At 36.5% G+C, this 21,813-nt stretch overlaps 7 protein-coding genes across 7 annotated transcripts; 2 read left to right on the forward strand and 5 right to left on the reverse strand. All coding sequences in view use genetic code 12, as the record gives it.

The window, feature by feature from the left end:
• Nucleotides 1-1,545: 1,545 nt before the first annotated feature.
• On the forward strand, nt 1,546-3,990 carry SEC23 (GTPase-activating protein; the record flags this gene model as incomplete). The annotated part of the gene is made up of 1 exon (XM_007373081.1): nt 1,546-3,990. The coding sequence occupies one exon, from the start codon at nt 2,053-2,055 to the stop codon at nt 3,808-3,810; it is 1,758 nt and encodes a 585-aa protein (XP_007373143.1).
• SPAPADRAFT_147308 (uncharacterized protein) lies at nt 1,974-10,500 on the reverse strand (the record flags this gene model as incomplete). The annotated part of the gene is made up of 3 exons (XM_007373082.1): nt 1,974-3,870; nt 4,115-4,130; nt 8,203-10,500. The coding sequence occupies one exon, from the start codon at nt 10,477-10,479 to the stop codon at nt 8,278-8,280; it is 2,202 nt and encodes a 733-aa protein (XP_007373144.1).
• Nucleotides 6,598-8,073, forward strand: ZCF5 (Zcf5p; the record flags this gene model as incomplete). Its single annotated transcript, XM_007373083.1, has 1 exon — nt 6,598-8,073. The coding sequence occupies one exon, from the start codon at nt 6,745-6,747 to the stop codon at nt 8,017-8,019; it is 1,275 nt and encodes a 424-aa protein (XP_007373145.1).
• A 3,352-nt stretch (nt 10,501-13,852) lies between the features above and the next one.
• Nucleotides 13,853-14,119, reverse strand: SPAPADRAFT_131016 (uncharacterized protein; the record flags this gene model as incomplete). The annotated part of the gene is made up of 1 exon (XM_007373084.1): nt 13,853-14,119. One exon carries the CDS (start codon nt 14,117-14,119, stop codon nt 13,853-13,855), a length of 267 nt encoding a protein of 88 aa, XP_007373146.1.
• Nucleotides 14,120-14,304: 185 nt separating this feature from the next.
• On the reverse strand, nt 14,305-15,639 carry SPAPADRAFT_53900 (uncharacterized protein; the record flags this gene model as incomplete). Its single annotated transcript, XM_007373085.1, has 1 exon — nt 14,305-15,639. One exon carries the CDS (start codon nt 15,637-15,639, stop codon nt 14,305-14,307), a length of 1,335 nt encoding a protein of 444 aa, XP_007373147.1.
• A 174-nt stretch (nt 15,640-15,813) lies between these two features.
• SPAPADRAFT_147315 (transport protein particle complex II subunit) lies at nt 15,814-19,378 on the reverse strand (the record flags this gene model as incomplete). Its single annotated transcript, XM_007373086.1, has 1 exon — nt 15,814-19,378. One exon carries the CDS (start codon nt 19,376-19,378, stop codon nt 15,839-15,841), a length of 3,540 nt encoding a protein of 1,179 aa, XP_007373148.1.
• Nucleotides 19,379-20,082: 704 nt separating this feature from the next.
• SPAPADRAFT_58940 (uncharacterized protein) lies at nt 20,083-21,676 on the reverse strand (the record flags this gene model as incomplete). Its single annotated transcript, XM_007373087.1, has 1 exon — nt 20,083-21,676. The coding sequence occupies one exon, from the start codon at nt 21,568-21,570 to the stop codon at nt 20,335-20,337; it is 1,236 nt and encodes a 411-aa protein (XP_007373149.1).
• Nucleotides 21,677-21,813: the final 137 nt, after the last annotated feature.

Below are 21,813 nucleotides of genomic sequence, written 5' to 3' on the forward strand. Positions count from 1 at the left end.
TTCCTAGAGATTTGAAGCAAGTTATACATCAAGAACTAAAGACATAAATATCAAAAGAGAGATTCTTAATTAGTAATCAAAGATATTTGCTTTCAAGATTTATGTTCTTTCTCTCCAAAGTTCGATATTCACATTCATTAAAAAGGCAATGATATCATCAAGATATTAGAGACACAACATATCAATTTCAGAATTTAATTAAAGAAAAAGGAACTAAAGGTACTTATAAGTTTCATCCATCACATAGAAATGAAGAGACCTTTTAGATCAATCCAAATTGAGCTACCTGTATGTTTTGAATAGGGGGGGATGATCCAACTTCAAGATCTACAGGACTGAATGATTACTCTTGTACAGGAAAAATACCTAGACAGTTGGGTTTATCATTTTGAATCAAATCTAGAGGAACTTTTAGGAAAGTAAAGTGTTGTTTTGTCAAGATCAAGTGATTGTATTTAACTATGTTATTAATTTCCTATTATATATCCCATAAAGATGAATCGATTTACCAGGCAAGTATCTGCACTTACTGATCAATATGTCAAATAAAACCCAATCTAACATAGTCAAGAGGACCAGAACAACTTGTAATATTAGATAATTGAACCAAAAGAATCTTTTGAGAGATGTGACAAGCCAAGAATAGGATATGCTTTGCACCCAAGTCTAGAATTCATAATATATTCCTTAACTTTAAGATATTGCTCAATGAAAGATCAGCGGTACATATTATAGTTCAAATACGTGAGTATGTTTTGAAATTCCCCCAAACAACTACTGCAATTATAGAACAAGAGGACAAAATGACTGCAATTTTTGCTGATCTAATCGTTGTATTTGAAAAGTAGAATTCACATGGAAAATTAGTTGGCAATGTACAATTCTGCTTAATATTGCATTAAATTGCATTGAATTGAGATGAAAAAAAAAATTGGCAAAATGAAGTGAAGCATAACTGATGTTATGACATCATATCCCGTATGTGGGATTGCGTTTTCCTTTCTTTAACTAAGACCATTAGCAAAGTAAATAGACTCCGGTAGTGATTAGTACCAAATATGACTTATGCTATTATAAACTTCGATATCTTTCAAGAATCTTCTAATTAATTTACCATTTTCCCTCTTCTAAAGTTAGCACATAGTCATTTTAAGTGCTCGTACAAGCAATTAGGCACACAGAAAGTGAAACATGGATAGACGGATCATACTTTGCAACCATGTCACACTCAGCCTCCTTGGGTAAGCCAATCGTATCAGACAACTCATTAATATCTATTTCTGCAACTTCATGGACTTGACTTTAGATTCTGACATATATCTCAAGAAAGTAAGTGGGCAGAATGCAAATAGATAACTCCTTAGACTTCGTGTTGGGGTAAAAAAACATATGTCACGTGCTCATTTTCAAATGAGTTGTCCTTTTGATTTTGTGCATTGCCACGACCATAGTTGTAGGACGAAAATTTCCAAATCAACAAAAAAATGTGCTGCTAGTTGGAAACATAAATAATAAAAGTCCAAACACGTCACGCAATTCAAGCAGTAGTATATCGCCACGATGAACTTTGAAGACGCTGAAGAATTAAACGGGGTTCGTTTCGCGTGGAACACAATTCCATCCACTAAACTTGAAGCTGGAAAGATTGTGGTTCCAACCGGGGCCCTTTATACCCCATTGAAAGAAAGAGAAGACTTGCCAATTGCAGCCTACGACCCAATGTTTTGTTCTAATCAAACCTGTAAAGCCATTCTTAACCCATATTGTTCATTTGAACCTTCATTCTGGGGATGTCCAATTTGTGGTTACAGAAATCCTTTACCGGTCCACTACCAAGGTTTGACTCCGGAAAATTTACCATTGGAAATACAAGCAAATAGCTCTACTATTGAATATATTACAGCTCGTCCTGTGCCTAACCCACCTATTTTCTTTTTTGTTGTTGATTTGTGCCAGGATGCAGACAATTTGAAGGCATTGAAGGAAGCTTTGGTTATTTCTTTGAATTTATTACCAGTCAATGCCTTGATTGGTTTGATCACTTATGGAACCATGGTTCAAGTTCATGATTTAGGTTCAGAAAAGATCAATAAATCCTATATTTTCCGTGGAGATAAAGAATATACTGATAAGCAAATTAGTGAAATGTTGAATCGTCCATTGGCACCATCTCCTGCAGGACAACAACCTCAATTTGCCAACTCATTAACTCGCTTCTTCCTTCCTGCTGAAGAAGTTGAGTTCCAATTAACATCTCTTTTGGAAAATTTGAATGGAGACCCATGGCCTGTGGCTAATGGTGACAGGGCTTTGAGATGTACTGGTAGTGCATTGAATGTTGCTTCCAACTTACTTGGTCTCACATATGCTGGATTTGGTGCCAGAATTATGTTATTTACTGCTGGTCCATGTACCTTGAGCCCAGGTTTGATTGTTGGTCCTCAATTAAAGGAGCCAATTAGATCCCACTCTGACATTGATAAGGACAATGCCAAGCATTTCAAGAAGGCAACCAAGTTTTATGATTCCCTTGCTGCTAGAGCAGTTAAGAATGCCCATACTGTTGATATTTTTGCTGGATGTTATGATCAAATTGGTATGTTGGAAATGAAGAATCTATGTAATTTAACAGGAGGATCCTTGTTGTTGACTGATTCCTTCACCACGGCTATTTTTAAACAATCATTCCTTCGTTTATTTAATAAGGATAGTCAAGGATTTCTTAATATGGGTTTCAATGGTACTCTTGATATCAAGACATCCAGAGAATTGAAGGTTAGTGGTGTTATAGGTCATGCCTCATCTTTGAATGTCAAGAGTGCTAACGTTTCTGAAAATGAATTAGGTTTGGGTGGATCTTCACAATTCAGATTATGTGCTCTTTCCCCTAGGCATACATATGGGGTATTTTTTGATGTGGTTAATACTGCTCAATTGCCTCAAAATTCACAAAGTTATATTCAATTTATTACTCATTACCAACATTGTTCGGGAAGTTACAGAATCAGAGTTACTACCATTTCTAATTTCTTGACCAGTGATGAACAAACATTGACTAATTCATTTGATCAAGAAGCTGCTGCCGTATTGATGGCACGTGTTACTCTTTTCAAGGCTGAACAAGATGATGGGGCTGACGTTTTACGATGGGTCGATAGAATGTTGATTAGATTGTGTCAAAAATTTGCTGATTACAGAAAAGATCAAGAAGAATCTTTCAGATTAGGTCCACAATTCACATTGTACCCACAATTTATATATTACTTAAGAAGATCTCAGTTCTTGCAAGTGTTCAATAACTCGCCGGATGAAACTGCCTTTTACAGACATGTATTGATGACTGAAGATTGCAACAACTCGTTAATTATGATACAACCTACATTAACTGCCTTCTCCTTGGATAGTGAACCAGAAGCTGTGTTATTGGACTCGGTATCCATTAGAGACGACCGTATTTTGTTATTGGATACATTCTTCCATATCTTAATTTTCCATGGTAGGACAATTGCCCAATGGAGAAGAGCAGGATACCAAGATCAACCAGAATATGAGAATTTCAAAGAATTGTTGCAAGAACCAAAGGTTGAAGCTGCTGAATTGTTGGTTGACAGATACCCATTGCCTAGATTCGTTGATACTGAAGAAGGTGGATCACAAGCGAGATTCTTGTATTCAAAGTTGAATCCATCCGTTACTTATAACAGTTCTGAATTTGTCAGTAATAGCGGTGCTATAGTTTTGACAGACGATGTCTCATTACAAGTGTTTATGAGCCACTTACAAAAGTTAGTTGTTTCAGGTTCTACCTAATTCTAGAAATAAAATTTTTGATATTTTTTAAGAGAATAGATTGCTGTAGAAGCTTGTTTATAGAACTTTGGAACGAATACCGCATGTAGAAGGTCTAAGATTGCGAACCCCACACAAGAATATTAGACCATCATTGTCTTTTGTCAATACAAATAGGAAAATACATCTGTGATGGCTTTTTTGACGAATCAGATAAAATGACTTGAGATTAAACTTCCGCCTATCCAGAGTGAGGGGGTGTCCAATATAGGTCGATACGGATTCAGTTTGCAAAAAAAAAAAAAGGAGTTTAGAGCCGGAACCAAAAAAAAAAAAAAAAATGAATTCGGATTTAGGAACTCCGAACTTTAACAAACAGGGTCCCACTTCGTTGGACTATTGTAATATCAAACCCGTAAGTAAGAGTAAAATGTGAAAACATGTGATTGCTCCCTATCTTTAGTTTGCTTTAGTTTTTTGAGATCTATTTTATGATCAGATTGAATTTGAAATGTGGAGAATCTAACAATAGAGAGTTCAGGCTCTGATCGTTTTCATTTAAGTTTTAACGCAAGAGATAATATGTCATATTTACCTTATGTCAGCCACTTCTACATTCCAGCCACTTGGTCACATCCATCTTTATCAATATCATATCATTGACGGAGCGGAAACTTTTTATTCGGATCGACTTGTGCGTTAGATTTTACCCCGGATTAGGAAACTTTATTCGTAGTCACAATAATTTTTTTTTGGGGTTCTAAACGCCGAAGCCAAGCTTAAAAAAGTGCATCGATCTTATAGTGCATGAGGTTTTTGGTCTTAGATGATCCCCTCTTATTCACATTATAGTTCATACGGCACAGACATTGAATCCGGTAATCCTTTTATTCTTGCTACTTGAAATACTTTGTTGGACCCGGCCATAGTTTCCTTTCCCAAGCTATAAACGAAACTAACGAAATTTCAAAATATTTTTTGTTTATCACACCCACTCATGCCATTGTTGAGGCTCAGCCAGATTTATTATTAAACCTATTCTTTTTTTCTGTTCCTTTGTTAAATTGGGCAGAATAAGACCACAGGCGGAGCACACATTAATTCTTCGAAACGAGGCTTTTGAAAAGTTTCCATCTATTTATATCCTTAGACTTTGGCTAAAATCAGGCAAATATTATGCAGAATACGACAGTAGCAAAAGAAATGGATATGCTGCTAACTATCGCCACGACAGAAAAGAAAAGTGTCAGAGACAAACGTACCCAACTTCAGATATTAGATGGTGGAATCATTAAAAAAGTTCAAAAAGCAAGACAACGTAAGATATTAAGTTGTGTTTATTGTCATTCTAAAAAAATCAAGTGTTCACGTACCCATCCTATTTGTACTGTATGTGAAAAATTAAACATTGAATGTAAGTATTTTATCAATGAACGAGTGAGTCGAGGTGGGAAGGTCACCGCGCGCTTGAGTGCTCAAGAACGGAAAACCAGAGGTCTTGACAAAGAAGCAACTCCTAGATCTGTTTCTGAACTGGATGGTTTGGATATAATTTCCGATATTCCTGGGTCTTTAAGTTCTAGTGAATTGTCTCAATCTCCAGAAAATGATGATCCAATGGACTATTCAATACAAATGACTAGGAGTGCTCCCAGCTCCATTACCAGTGGAACAACACTCAGTGACTCTGAATATAAGGATAGGTCTAATGATGAATCAAAAGAAGTAGTATCAGAAATGGCTTTAAGCTATTTGAATTGCTGCACAACCACAAAAGAACAACAACAACTTTTGAAATCCATGCCCGCTGATGATCAGCTTGCTAAAGATAGCCCTATTTCTTTTGAAACTCCAGAATCTCCTGCGGATATCTTTAATCGTGGATTCATGAGCCAGAAGGTAATTCAAACTCCAATATTCAATACTGTGTCCAATAATATCACCAATAGTTTCTTCAAAAATAATTTTACAGTCAATTCGCAACCGCAACAGAAAAATGGTGTTGCTGAGGTTGCCCCTCCTGGTTATTCTTTAAATGCCTTGAGAAAGAACTTTGATGATTCATATTCGTTTAATTTAAGCTCATTTACTTTTGTTAATCAGGATAATGCAAAGAGTTCTTCTGAAACTATTTCAAATGTTTCAGGTGTGATTGTCAACGATCAATCAGCTGTTCAGGCAACACCTGCAGCAACTTCCAAGCATGTTTCCACAAGTAGCAACCAATTAAGCAACCCCGGATTAAATAATTCACTTAATGCATATCCATCAAACCCAGCAACGACCGTTAACTATCTTTATGGTACCAACACATATTATGAAAATGATTACTTGTTGGAAGACTTGGCAAAACATCTTCCTGAACAACGCCGGTCATACGAGTTAATTGACAGATATATTAATTCAGTTCACTTATTATTACCCATAATCGTTAATCTTGATGATTTCCTCAATGAACATAAGCTGTACTGGGAAATTTCCGCTGGTATGGAAAATTCCTCAGCTCACAGCTCCCAACACAATGATTATGATTTCAATTACCTTCAATTCTACACTCTTTATTTCCCCATTTTATACGCAGCTACCATTTCCGAATTTGAAGAATATGATAATTTATTGTTGAATCAAGATATCGATAGATATTTACGGGGATTCAATAAAATTTGCCAGTATTATAATTATCCTCATGGTATTAAAATTATTCCTTTGTTATTAGGTAATGTTATAATCCAATCAACATCCCCAAATCCTTCCACCATGGAAATGTCCCAAATTATAAGATATGCTAAATTCCTTCAATTTCACAAAGATCCAGTCATCACATTACGAATTAGTGATTGGGAAGTGGTTAAATTCAGAAGATTACTTTGGTGGGTTATTTTTGGATTAGATGCTTTGACAGCGCATAATTTCTGCTTGCCGCCCGTATGTACATATAATGATTTCAATGTGGTTATGCCTGAAGAAGAAGAACCAATATTTGACCATGGAGTGGTGCGGGAACGTAAATTGAATGTTAGTGTGTTGTCTTTGAATATCAAGTTCAACTACGACAGAATCTTGAGTACTTTGGTGTATCTCTTACATAATGGATTGTCTTCTAATATTACTCAAGCACAAATCACAGAAATTTCAGATATGATCATCCAATATTATATGTATATTCACAACTCCATGAATAAAATGAATGAATTTTACAAGGCCAATCCTCCAACCACTGTTCAAGAAATGAATTTAATTAATTTTATCAAGAATCACTCATTTAGTTTTGTGGATAGAGCCATGATGTTGCTTCACAAGAAGATTTTATTTGGTGATGATACACTGAATGAAGTATCAGCGAAGCAAAGTAAACAAGGCTTCGAGTTGAATGTGGATAAGAACCGAGGTGGTGTACTTTCCTTGAGTCAATATGAAGACACGTTTGGCCATATTCAAGAAGCTAATATCATCAAAAATTTCAATAATTCTTCTATTTCATTATTGAAATTCAACCCTAGTGAAGACTTCTCATATGGTAATATGCACAACAATTTAATTCCTTCTATTCTTCATAATTTGAATGATTTCCTCAAGTATAATGATTTCATTAAATTTGGGAAGTATAATTGGTATATTAAACGTACAATACCTTTGGATTCCATCATTTTGATGTTCATTATAATCACGGTTAAGTTCAAGTATGAGTTCTTCACCATAAATGAGTTGTGCATCTATGTGAAGTTGATCAATAAGGCACTCTTTATTTTGAATAGAAAATGGTTCAAGAATGAAAAGTATAAAAGAATGCTATCATTAACTAATCTTACCTGGGAATATATTTTGAAGAGATATAATATAGTACAATTGATCAATCAATTCAATGATGAAATGCCAAATAACCGTATTGAATTCTTTGACTACCAAGTTAAAGCTATGGTGAATATGAACGAATTGTTTGATGTGATGGATGTTCCTCAACCAATTGATTTCCCCTATAAATTAGATGCTCATGGCAAGATGCCTTCCAAGAGAAGCCATTCTTTAGGATCGAGGGTAAATAATGTCTCTGTAAATTCTCTTGTGTTGAACCCTGAATCAAAATTGGAATTGGCCCAATTAAATGAAAAGATTTACTATGATTTAAGGAATAATTTTGTGGATGTTAATGATTATTGTGCTTTTTATACTAGTTTGGAAAATATTTTGCATGAGTTGATGGATTTTATGAATCAACAAAGATTAGAGTAGCTTTGTATTTATTTAGTAATGACTTTACGATATAATGTATTTGTGTAGAATTTTAATTTTTTTTTTTGCACACAATATTTTTTTTTTTCGCAGCTATAAACTAAGCCTTGCAACAAGGCTGAATACCATTTTAAATGTAACGTTTCGTGTCTATTAAGTACATGCAAAAAAAAAAAAAAACTTGAACTATTAAGCTTCTATAATTAAAAATCTATATAAATATCCCCTCAAATCAACCTTCTGATGACATTAGTCCATCTAAGACCATGTTTGTAATTGTTCGTAGAAATCTACTCTGTGAGTAGTATCTTGCAAGTGATGCGTAACTGCATATCTTAAATCATCAACCATGACTGGGTGACCACAGGTAACGAAAGCCAATGAACCATTAGCTTGTTTGATTTCTTCTTCAACATGTGCATCCATTGAAGGTCTACCTTCAACAAAAGTGACATGGCTTAATTCTTGTCTCAACGAGGACATAGTAGATGCTGGATATGAAACAACGGATACATCGGAAGACTTTTCAGCTTCAGATTTTTCCTTTTCCTTTTCTGATCTTCCCTTCAAAATATGCTCGACTCCTTCAGTAATATCAGGTCTAGTAACATAAATTGTGGTTTGAACCTTGGTGTTTTCCAACTTCTTCAATTCATCAATAAACCAACTTAAAGACTTCCAGTGACGAATAACCCAAATTAACTTGATAGACTGAGAAGAACTTGAATTTTGAGCAACATCGAGACATTCAGAGTAGATACCTGGGATACCGTTACCACCAGCAACATAAACCACATTCTTGGCTCTACGACCATCACTTGGTTTACCATATGGACCTTCAATCATAACATTGACGGTAGTAGTCAAACCATTACACTTGCTCAACTTCTTGTACAACTTCTTGGTAATACCATTCTTAACCTTAGTGTAGAACACAATCTTACCTTCTGATTCGTGGGATGTGGTGAATGTAAATGGATGTTGTTGCCAGAAACAAGATGGAAGCAAAAATGTAACAAAAGAATGACCACCTGGGATACTTTTCCAATAACTTGGTTTAGGAACAATAATTTTCAAGGTTTCATTAGCCAATAAAGTGATTTCAGCCTTTTGAACACCAAATGAAGCAAGTCTGCATAATCTGATAAACTTATCAAACGCCCATACTGCAACTGCGGCATACATAAACTCGGCATAACCTTGGTCTGTTAAATGGTACCAAGCACCGATAGAAAAGAAGACGGCAAGCAAGATGTGAATCACAAGGAAAACTTCGTAACACTTTCTTCTAAAGAAAAGCAATGATTGAACAATGGTAAAACCAGCACAGATACAAGCAACCACACCCCATTGCATGAAAGCTTGAGACATACGAGTTGAATATCTACCAGCAGCTAAATCAGAAGCGGAAAAACTAATACCGTGAACCATAATCAAGATTGCAGCAACACGAGAAATCCATCTGTGGTACATAATACAAGTTCCAAACTTCCATCCAGTAATCCATTGCAAGAAGTTGTTACGGCCACCAAATAAGAATAACAAAGGAACAAGGAAACAAGCCATAATACCAGTTCTATCAGCAACAAGATGTCCCATTTCAACTTGTCTAATTGGATTAAGTGGGTTGTTTTCAACATGTTTGATATCAATACCAGCTAATAATGCAGCTAAAAATACAAATGCAAAAACGTAAAAACTTTCAAGTCTAGCAGGAATCAAACCAGCAATTGGACCAAAGTGGTACAGGTTTGTCTTTTTTTTATGGAAAGTGGCTGGCATGGTGATATACTTTCTGTAAAGGGTAGGGATAGTTCCTGACAAAGCACTTGGGAACAACTTGGTGAAGAAGTTTGAAACAGTAGCAATGACGATAACAATACCCCAATAACCAATTAATGCAGCACCATGGGTTAAACCAAGGTTATAGTTGTTGTAAGTCATTTCATATGCTTCCCTGTAAGGAGTAAATTTGGAGTAGTCAAGTGCTAATGGAACCTTTGAAAGTTCTACCGCAGCTTGGTCTCCTTTACCTCCTCCACCTTTACCGCCTTTACCACCTTTACCACCTTTACCCCCTTTACCACCTTTGCCTCCATCTCCTCCCATACCTTGAGCCATTGGTTTGGGCATTTCAAATTTCTTAAGCTTCATGCTATCATATTTGGTGTAAAATTTATCCACAGTGGAGTTACACAGTTTTGCAAATGATTTAATAAGACTTGTGTCATTGCTATAACCCTTGACAAAACAGTCAGCAAGAGTACCAAACCCAGGATCACTGTTACAATAACAGTCCATATCTTTATTGGTCTTTTTTCCAGCTTGACATACTGCCATGTTAACAGTAAAGTACCCTTCACATGCCATCAAGGCAAGGTCTAATTCTGAATAGGTCTTCACTGCGCTTACCAAAGCAGATGATGTGATCAAAAGCAGTATCAATGTACTCACTTTCATTGTTATTGTAGAGGATAGTATAGAGAGTAAGAAAGAAAAATAAAAAAAAAAAAGAGGTTGCAAATTCCTGAAAAGTTTTCGGGGCTCACTCGTATATATAGTAATTGTCTACCATTCTTAATCCCGGGGAGCTAGATGAGAACAAGATCGATGACTAGCCAATCAACAATAAGGGAAGGGGCGAAGTGTGAGGGATGGTATTTATCAGATGGCCAACAATATGGAGCTAAATTTGGTTTTGTGTTATGAACGGCAAATGTTTCATCTCCTGTATTGTTTCAGGAAATAATATTGAACAAAGAAACAAAATTTGTCACCATTAGTAATCTGATTTTGTGATAACACAATCAACCCTAAGTCTCCAGGATAAATACGACTAACAAGGCTTAGATTGAATATCAAGTTCAGAAAAATGTAACTAAAATTCAATCAAGTGTTATGATATTGCTTTGAGAATTATTCTCCACCGGTTATCACATACTTGATTTAAAATTTAGAAACTTGGATTACATATTATCAGGTGTACACATGCATGAAAATGGTGCAAAATTGACAGATTATTGTTTTAGTCAGGCGGAAGGGATGGTATTAAACGAGAATTACAACAATAGTTTTTTCTCAGCATAAAATATTTAAATATCCGGACCCATATTTTTTTTTACTCAAAAAAAGAACGATGTACGATTTCCAACCAGTCATCAAAGCTTTAATATCATTCTCTCTTAAAGTTGGCTATTTTAGATTCCGTCTAGAATGTACAATTATAATTCTTGCTAGTTCTGGAATTCTAAACTTAAAATATGCGGATTATCGGATTCAATTTGTAACAATACCTAAACGATGGCTAACAATTTGTCATGAATGTGCCGATTCCGGTGATTCAACCTTCACATGACAACTTGTAACTTGGTTTTGGAATGCCGATGCCGTGACTTCAACCTAATTGCGTTGCTAGTTACCTTTGTTCAGAAAAGTTTTTTTTTATCTGATCGATCTAAGATCAAAATATTTTATTTTTTTCATGCATAATTTCAGGATTGTTCTAAATTAAAAATTATTGGCCGTTTGAATTACAAACACGAATTTCAAATCTATTCCATATTGTGTTAATTATCATCTTTAATTCCCTCATTAAGTAAGGAGAACCAAAAGGAAAACCCTTTTTGTACCTTTTGTGTAATGAAAAAAATTTTTATCTTTTTGATCAACGGCAATTAAGATTTTTCTTGTCCACGTCAAAATGTGTGTCTTGGCCAAACTAAAACTAAAGTACCCCTGAATTAAACCAATTAGGAGCCGTGCATTCATATCTCACATTGATGTTGCTACACGGCGAAACATATTATTGTACCTTCAACTAGATGCTATAGGTTATACTAGCACGTCTGAGGAAATCCCGAACCCGGACTAGAGATGTAGGTACAATAGTCACATAAAAAATAAATTGGTTATTTAGTGTCTTGATTTACTCCATTGTAATTGAAAAACAATTTTTTTAGAAGGAGGTGAATTCTGACCGATGTTTTCTGCAAAGCCCTTTCAATTTGCCAAAAAATAACGCCGAGTATTTTTCAACGCCCTATCATTTGGGAAAATAACGGGTCGGAATAGCCAGCCTTTAGGAGGTGTTCCTTTTCCAACATTTTATTCAATGGTGATTCATAAAATAATAATTAGATATTTTAATATTAGGTTTTGTAATTGTAAGGCGGTTTCTTTTTAGGCTTAGAACTAGAGTGAATCTGGGCATTGACCTTGCAAAGCCTCTTAATCTGATATAAATTTGAAAGTAGGCATTATAACTTCAATCAAGAATGTACCCAATTAAAACCTGAAATGTGGGTCATTTCCCTTTCGGTTATCTTATTAATTGTGTCCGCGGAATTGTTTAGAGAATTTCATTGGTAAATCCCACGTTCAATAGCAACACTTTGGTGCTCCGTAAAAAAACAATACCCCTAATTATTTTAAATGAGAATTCACGAACAACAATGAATGCTCTTATCAAGCCCCCCTTTACTCGTTCTTTACATGTACAACTCCTTGAATTTGGAATTGCCACATATCGCCCATATGACCAAAAATTTAATTGAATATCTTGCCCTTTGTAGGTGAAGACCTGTATTTACAACGAATAACAAACATATTGGCAAATGAGTTAAAATGGAACCTATATCATATAAAGAAGAGAACGAATTCAAAAGTAAATAAGACTTGCCTCTGGTAGTTGAAGGTAAACAAATCCTACTTTTATCAAGAATTATTTTCACAGAGAATTGATTGAAGTAGATGAATCTGATTTGTTGTTTATCCAGATTGGTAATGTAGATATAGGTTTCGATTCGTTCCATGTAGGTATAACTAATGAATTTAACAACTGATATTTACTGAAAATTACTTCTGAAACTTTGAGTATGAAGAAACGGGCAAAGAAAATTGAATTACAATCACATATACAAAAACCTGTACCAGATTTAGACCATTCATTGGTGTTTTATGCCAGTGTAGTCGACAGGGTAGCCAGAAGTATTTCTATTGAGAATTCTGTTAAATTTAAAGATTCTCAGGAGTATAGTCAAGGGTATTCTTATGTTTTAGGGGGTATATGAGAACAACTATGCCGATGAGACAGAACAAGGCTTAATCACGAAAGTTACTGAAACATATGATAGTCTGACCACTTAAAAATCTAGTACAGTAACTGTAATTTGGACGGTTTCAATTTTTGTGACTGCTCCTTCTTCTCCTGTTACAACAATCGCGACATACATTGGGGAGTATCACTACTTCAATAAGTACGCATCACCCTGCTCTTAAAAAGGCCCCCCCCCCCAACTTATTTATTTTAGCCAATTCATTCGACAGTTACGACAACAACCTATTCGACTAGAGCTACCACAACTATCATAAGAGAAAGTTGGGTTACTGAAACAATTTGTGCTTGAACACCTTGTGCAACATCAAAGACAGAAACTACTACAACAACTTCTATTAAGCAAACAGCTGAACAGCACGTGAAAACAGTTGTCGTGCTAGTTCCCATTCCCATTCCCACCATCGCCACAACTACTACATATTTCGGAATTTCTGCTAGGATATCCAAAGATATCTTCTCGTTTACTGTCATGATTTGTTGGAGAAATTGGAACCAATTCAAGTCTCTAGCAGGATTTCATTTTTGCAATTTGCACCTCCAGGGATTTCAGTTCTACATCTTTCAGCACATAGCAAAATGTATTTCCTTACATTCCGTATTTTTCCACTAATGCAAAAGATGTTCTATTTGAGTATTATACATTCAAATATACAATCTATAAAGCAACGATAGTAATATATATACATTCATCCACCCTCATCTATCTGGCTTTCTCCTTTAATGGTGCTTTTTCAATGGTTCAACAACCAACTTATCAAAGGTATACATTTGAGAAATGGTGGTTTGTCTATGTAAAAGAGCCAAACTGTCTATTCCTTTGTTGTAAAATTCATCAATGGCCTTTGGATCTGAGAGGCCCTTGTTGTCTTTGAATGCATCATGGATTCTTCTCTTGGAATATTCTCTGAAATTATAGTTGTCAAACTTGTAAGCTTTTTCTAATAATTGCTTATATAAGCCTAAAACTTGCTTTGAGTTGGCCATTCTGTTGTCTTTTACCCTTTCTGGTTTGAATGTATTGAGTGATGGCAATCCCCGAACTTACAAATCCTTTTTCGGATGTCGGTAAAAGCAATTTTCCGATTGTGCGATGCACGTCCTTTTTTTTTTTGCAATAAGGTTATTACTCTATTAAATAAACAAAAAAAACTATACACTTGGATATTATGTTAGCTTGATTCTTCTTGAGAGGAATCCATTCTCTTCATGTACTCTTCTATATCCTTTTCGCTTACCTTGGATCTCTTCTTCTTTGACTTTTTAGCCTTGGCTTCAGCCATCATTTCTTCAAAGATCCTGGCTTCTTCCTCTTCTTCTGGACTTCTTTGTACTTGTAACAATTCCTTACCGATGAATAAGACGGCATTAGCGCGAGATACCTTTTCCTTTTTAGATATAGACTTATCACTCAATACCTTGTGACAAACCTTGGTCAAAACATCAGTCACTTCAAACTTGGTAGATGCCCAAGCGGTAGCCAAGAACTTTCCAGTAATTATTCTTTCCATTTCTGCTTGTTCATACAATTCCTCCTGGCTAGCTTCATACCCCATTGCTTGGGCAGCAGCAAGCTGTTCTTGACGTTCAAGCATCTCTACTGCTGATTGTTGGGCATCCATTGCTGTCAGTAAGATATTGTACCCATTCTTTATTGTCTCGGTTTTATTTTTGACAGAACTAAATATCTTGGAAACACCGAGGGTTTTAGTGGAACGTATAGTAGCATGTGCCTTATCAGTATAGATTTTCCCAATCAAATGTAACAATTGAATACCAAAACTTTCAATCTTTAAATCTTCAAATTCAGTTCTCAATTTGCTGGTGAATTGTTTCAAGGCATCAGCGTTTCCAACGGCACTTTGGTAGCTCTCTATACGAGATAACAAATTTTTAGCAAGTTCGTCCACACGTTTCTGCTTGGCAATCTTAGATTCTTCATACATTTTCATCACTTCTTCACGTTGCTCCTTGGTCATCTTCTTTTTCTTGGCCTTTTTGATGGTATCTGAAGTTATTGGTTCATTAACCTTGTTTTCAGAAACACTGGGTGTAGACACAGTACCATCAGCATTTGATGTAGCTACAGTTTGCTCATTAGCTGTGCTATCGGTCTTGCTTGTTTCCTCATCATTTTCTTCCAACACTTCAGCAGTCTTTGAAATTTCCAGCAACATCGATAATTCCCCAATCCAATCTTTAAACGCTTCTCCTCCAAACACCATAGTAAAGAATTCCGAAGGATCAAACTCGGCTGCTTCTCCAGCAGCTGCCTTCTCTTTCATTCCCTCAACTCCAAACTCATCATACACGGCTCTGGTGTCTGGATCCTTCAATATTCCATATGCTTCGCCCAATTCTTGAAACTTTTCGGCTGCATTGGGATCATTGGCGTTCTTATCAGGGTGCAATTTGATTGCTTGTTTTCGGTATGCTTTTTTCAATTCCAAGTCATTGGCAGTAGGCTCGACACCCAAGATGTCGTAATACACAGTATCTTTCACCATGATTACAGCTTGATAGTTATGGTTGTCTGGTAAATCCGGTTCATTCCTTTCAAAACGATGCCCGCGTTTCGGTTCTTTTTTTTTTACCCAAGGAAGGCAATGCGGAAATTTACAGTTTGGCCCGATCCGAGATATGCAGATTATAACAGCGGCTTTTACGAAACAGACAGACTTATCTATGCATGAGCATGTATTAACTCTAAAAGGAAAATGTGACGCTATTTACTTCAGGCACAACTAACAAGGTTTCTAACCCGTTCTTGAAATCTACTTCTAAAGATGCGTGTTCGGCCAGGTCATTGTGTTCCGGGTTTAAAAACTTCACAAACACCTTCGGCAATAAAATCTTGCCTACATTCAATGGAATCAAAAGGAGTTCCGTCTGTAATGAATTTTCATTTGTGAATGAGTGTTTCTTGTACCCTGAAACTAACCAATTATCGTCGTTTTGAACAAGTGCTTGGAATTCGTCGGAAGGTAAGGATTTACTTGGAACTTCGGCTGACCATTTGCTAATAGTAGTGACCTTCAATGTAACTGCGATAGCTTCACCCACTACGTACTGGGACTTTCTCTCAAACTCGTATTCAACAATTTGCAAGTACTTTATGATCGGGATAGGCACAGATATGTTCAATTCAATTACTTTACGTGTGGTTGTGCCTGAGTGTGTGCTAGTCAACCTATCTTGAACTAATTGCAATAGCTCCTTTCTGTCAGCCGGTTCTTCAACATACTCAGCCAATACTTTCTCAGCAAGTATATTCAACTCGTTTTGGTTATAAACTTCTATAGTATCATCAAGAGCATACTTATTCAAATCAAATCGAGCTTGGGAAAATATCAATGACTTCAACATAAACCAATATCTCACCAAGTTGATTTCTCTCAACTTGTTAACAACTCCATCAAAAAGATGCAGTTCACATTCTTCTTGTAAATTAGTATACCAAATCGATAAATCCACTGTATCTTCACTTGTAATCATATAGTTCTCCTTTGGGGTGATTCTAAAGAATATACATGTAGGTTGTTCCCCAAAAGCTACAAGTTCTCGAGAATTAGGTTTTGACGTAGCAATGATGTAATTCTCGTTTGTTGTAGTGAGTTGGTTCCGTAATACTCTTATGGGGTATTCTGGATTAGAAGTACCGATTTGGAATTTCGAGTAGATGAAATCTTGCTTGAATATATCATAGACGGAAACGGAGATGGTTAACGCTGTGTCGATGTTGTAAGATACCTCGTGGATATACGTAGAACCCTCTACCTCATAAATAATTCTTGATTTCATGTTTATTACCTTGTTTTGACTCAAGTAACTATATGGAATAACAACCCCTTCAGTTTTCCTTGCATCAAGTTTGTCAATATTAAAAGTAGGCTGGGTGATTTTCAATCCTTCCGTAGTTGAAAACATCTTGATCTTCACATTCTTTACCTCGTTATCTCCATTATGAATATTCAACAACACTTTTGAAACACCCAACTGAAGCTTATCAGGACATGTGATTTCACATCTAAATTTATCAATATCATGGAAGGTGTGTAGCGAGCCATGATACCATTGTTTTGTTTCCAAAGTAGGTCTGCTTTGTTCGCTATCCTTGAAAATCGTGCCGTCTTTGTGAACCTTGATGTATTCAGATACCAACAGTAACTTTTCATTCAATGCAATTGATAGTTTGTAAGGTTTGAATGAGCCCATTATGAAGGTGTTGGAATATAATTTCATGATATGTTTCAGAGAATCGGGAATATCAACGTTTTCCAGTTTGAAAATCATTTGGTGTCCTTCGTTGGAAACCATTACTGCTTCCACCGATCTGAAATGGAATTCCCTTTGGAAAGGATTATTGATTTCTAACTCGATGTAGTACTCATCTCTTGATGTTGAAGCGTCAGCATGCAAAGATAAATATATTCTGGTTCTGAATAATTCGTCCAACGAGCAGTCGATTTGAGCTTCCTGTTTCAAGGAATACTCGTTAATCTTCAGGAATAATTTATTAACTTGACTCTTGTTTTTGATGAGGCCATATGAATTGATGCCTGTCTGATTTGTAGAATCGACTAAACAAGTAGCCAATTTGAGACAAGTTGTTAATATCTCCTCGTCATAGTTCCTATTCAACTTCTCAATACATCCATTGTAAATCTCCAACAATATTCCACCAAGGTAGTTCCAACCATTGGCAATGAAGAAATCATAAGACCCGCGTAAAATCTCCAAACATTCTTCATAGTTACCCTTCTCATAGTTCAAAACGGCAAGATCTATGGAAAGGATATCAACCGATTTCGACCGTTCGCATTCGACGAAATCGCGAATAATCTCTTCAGTAATTGATGTAAATGCAGCAAAGAAAGCCGACTTATCAGCCATGTACTGCGTCAACTTGGGGTTGATAAATTTTTTGGGTTTGCTTACTGCAGGGGTATCCTCCAATGGAACATCTTCTAATACTTTCAATCCACTGATGGAATAACCGCGTTCGGCGGCAATCTTTACGACTATAGAACGTTGGAATAGCTTTAGCTCTGCGCGGAATTCATAAATGTTTCGTAATGTAGTGTTGATGCTATCTTCATTCTCTGGTTTGGAGGATTCTATAAGTTGGTTAATGCTGGGAATATTCAAATAGTATTCAATGACGGAATATTGAAACTCCTTCAAGTCGACATGAGGGAATTTTCCGGCAATATTGCTAAGAAAGACAATGAGTTGTTGATATAGTCTCGATACGTGTATTGACGAAATGGAAAGCGATTCAGAACTGGACAATGCTTGCAACACCAGAGAGTAATTAATGAATAGCAAGCAATGTAATCGGAAAAGATTAATATCGGTTTTGCGAAACAATCTGTTTCTAATGCCAGTATCTGCAAACGACGATTCAAACTGGGTATACTCTTCAAAATGCTTCGGAAGGTGGACATTCTCGTCAAACATGTTGGGATTGTATTCGACGACAGAAGTCAATTTCTCACGCACATGTTCAATTTCATCTAGTGACTCCTGATATAACGCCATATCATTCAACAACTCAGCAATTCGGAACGACAGAATGAATCCTTCGATGCTGTGTATCTTGTGGTCTTTGATCCAGTCCCGGAACAAACCATACCTGGTTGTGAACGACGACAAGAGTAACGTTTTAATTTCCAAAACCAATTCCTGGCTCGAATCTATGCCCTTGGAATTAATCCCCAGTTCACGATACTTCAAACATCTCTCCCCGTCATAATCAGGAAAGTTGCCAGGTAAAATAACCGGCAACTCCTTGCCGTCTATACCAAAATCATTCTTCAATTTATCAAACCGGGACACTTTCATCACCGACTTAGTGTCCTTGACATTCAGAGGGACATACAATACAATCATCCACGAACTCCTGGCCTTGAACACGATATTCTTGAGCCACTCGCGAATCAAAGGACGCACCAGACTTCGATAATTTTCAATGCTATCAATCTTAATAAACATCAATCGAGTGTACACATTATCAAATGCTAATTCGCCAGCACCGGTTTCGATTTTCTTGGGTACTTCTTCGAACATGGACACGGGGAGTGAAGGTATCGATTTATACGATTGCGAATCCTGAAACTTCAAATGGAGTGATGTTAGCGGTAGTTTCTTCTCGAATTCATCCTTGATCTTGGGGTATATGTTGAAAGGATCGTAGTACCCTATCTTTATAGGGCTTTTAGGTCCCGGTGGTCGAGGTTGGGACATCTGATTTCACGATTCCATCTGATAAATATGTGTGTGGCCAGTTCACAGAAAAGATTCGGTTTGTTCAAAACCAGTCCACACGATCACGTGAGCGTTTCGCGTGGAAAACGTTTTGGCGTGTTTCTATTTTTGCAACAAAAAAAAACAATGCCGTAGTTTAAGCTTCAATTTGCACGACTGGAAAAGCGTGTTTGGGGATATTAAAACCTTCCATAGGGTATTAGCTTCACCTGTATACGGTAAAGTGAGTACTAAAAATTAAAAAAAAGAATGCGCAAACCCGGAATCGAACCGGGGGCCCAACGATGGCAACGTTGGATTTTACCACTAAACCATTTGCGCTTAGGGAAATGCTCCGAGACGGGGAATTGAACCCCGGTCTACCATGCGACAAACGGTAATTCTAGCCACTAAACTATCTCGGACGCTTTTTTTTCTCAAAATTTTCCCTGGTTTAAGCGCCCAATATATAGTCACGTGCCTTGGAGTATATCTAGATGTTGCCATATTTCAGCCAGTTTTTGTTAGTGTTGGTTAATATACTAATACGGTATTTTATAATACTGGCTATATGTATATATAGCAGAATATCTATATGTTTCGGTATGAATATTGTGTTTTTTGTGGATGGCTCTAGTTTTCTCATACTTTAGGCAGAATTTCAACGAAAAACTCACTATAAATGGCTGCAAATTGAAAACTTTGATAAAAGTACTTGCTTTAATATTTATTAAAATCAGAAGGAATCGCAAATACAGTATCTATTCAATATGTATGATTTAATGATCTGTCAGTAAAAACCTAGGCGTTGAAAGTTTCCTAGGCTTGGTGTTTTTTTTTGTTTTTGCCTTCGTATAGACGTGACATTTTTACCCTAGTTAGCTTCAAAAGATTTAGTCCAATTACAAGTAGAGCATAAAGACAAAAGGATGCTCTTTATTATCTATAAATAAACACTAAAACCAAGGAATTTTATCATTTCCTTCCCAAATCAACTCATTCAGTTTCAACTGTTCATCTTCCAATTGATTGTTTATCAAAATGGCCGAACGAGAACTATTTTCAATACCATGTTTAGTATTCCATTCGTTGACAAGGAATTCCTTGACCAGGGAAGAAACTTCCGACTCCCAAATGACAATCTTTGAAGTTGTTTGGTCCACGATTGGATTCTTGATAAGGTAGTTCTTCATCAATTTGAGTAACTTGATTGTGGTTGCGTCCTTGTCTCCTTCAAACACCACGGTTTTTAAAACCGAAGCGTAGTTTTCGGTGGTTGATGCCCACTCCATGGTCCATACTATGAATGCAGTTACTGCTGATTTATCAGCGTTGTATAATTTCAATCCAAACTTAAAAGGGTCATTATGGACTAATTTGTCTCTTATTGAGTTGTAAGATTCATTCCAGAAATCAATGGCGTTGTGGGCCTTGTCTTGGTGGAACAATTTGTAGGAGATGTATTTCGATCTTAAATGGAACCAATCGACAATATCCGAGGTAGGGACCACTGCGACTCTAGTCTTGTGATCAGCTTGCACTTTGGAAATAATGCTTTGTTTGAATTGGGTGATGTAGTCATTCATTAATGGTTCAAAGTTGTGGTAATCGACGAGTTCAAATTGGGAGTCTTTGACATCTGGGTCTTGTTCTAACTTATCGTCATTCATGTCTACTGGGGTATTCATCAAGTCAACTGGCAAAGACAAAAAACCATTCTTGGTGTAATACTCACCTACTTCCGAATACAAAAAGGTAAAGCCATCTTCGCCCAATAATTCCGACTTGGCGACTTTAACTAATTTATCAACCATGATTCGGGCATAGCCTTTCTTTCTATGTTCGGGGTAGGTGAAAACCCCCCCAATACAGCCACTTAAAATATCATGTTGCACCACTTGGTTAGTTGTTTCGTCAAAGGTGAATTTCCAACTTTTACGAATAAGCAACTCAATAGAGCACAAGGGAGTACCATCCTCCACTCGTCTCATCATGTAGACGACCAATCTGTTGACGTCGGAGGATGTAATTTTCGATTTTCCCAAGACATGCTCTCTCAAGACGTAATCTTCCAGCGACAACCTCCCCTTCCAGGCCTCGGAGTTTTGTCTTCTAGTGAACTGGATGACTTCCTTGTCCGTCAAATGGACAAGTTCGTATTGGTTAGTATTGAGAACGGCGGATGGCAGCATTTGGTGATGTTTAGGGATCAAGATAAGAAAAATGGCAGGGGCTAAGAAATAATCGTAGTTTTTTTATTTATTTTTTTTCCCGAGATATTAAGATGCAATAAATGATAAAATAAAAAGAAGCCCAGAAGATGTAATAGGAAAATGGCTTGTATTTATAGCTATGCCTTCAGATCGATGCAACCCTGGGGGGAGGGGGGGGAGAGGGTGTATTTTTTAAATGGGCCTTGATGCCATTTGGTTTTC

This window comes from Spathaspora passalidarum (genome assembly GCF_000223485.1).
Source record: "Spathaspora passalidarum NRRL Y-27907 unplaced genomic scaffold SPAPAscaffold_1, whole genome shotgun sequence".
In the NCBI taxonomy this organism is placed as follows: domain Eukaryota; kingdom Fungi; phylum Ascomycota; class Pichiomycetes; order Serinales; family Debaryomycetaceae; genus Spathaspora; species Spathaspora passalidarum.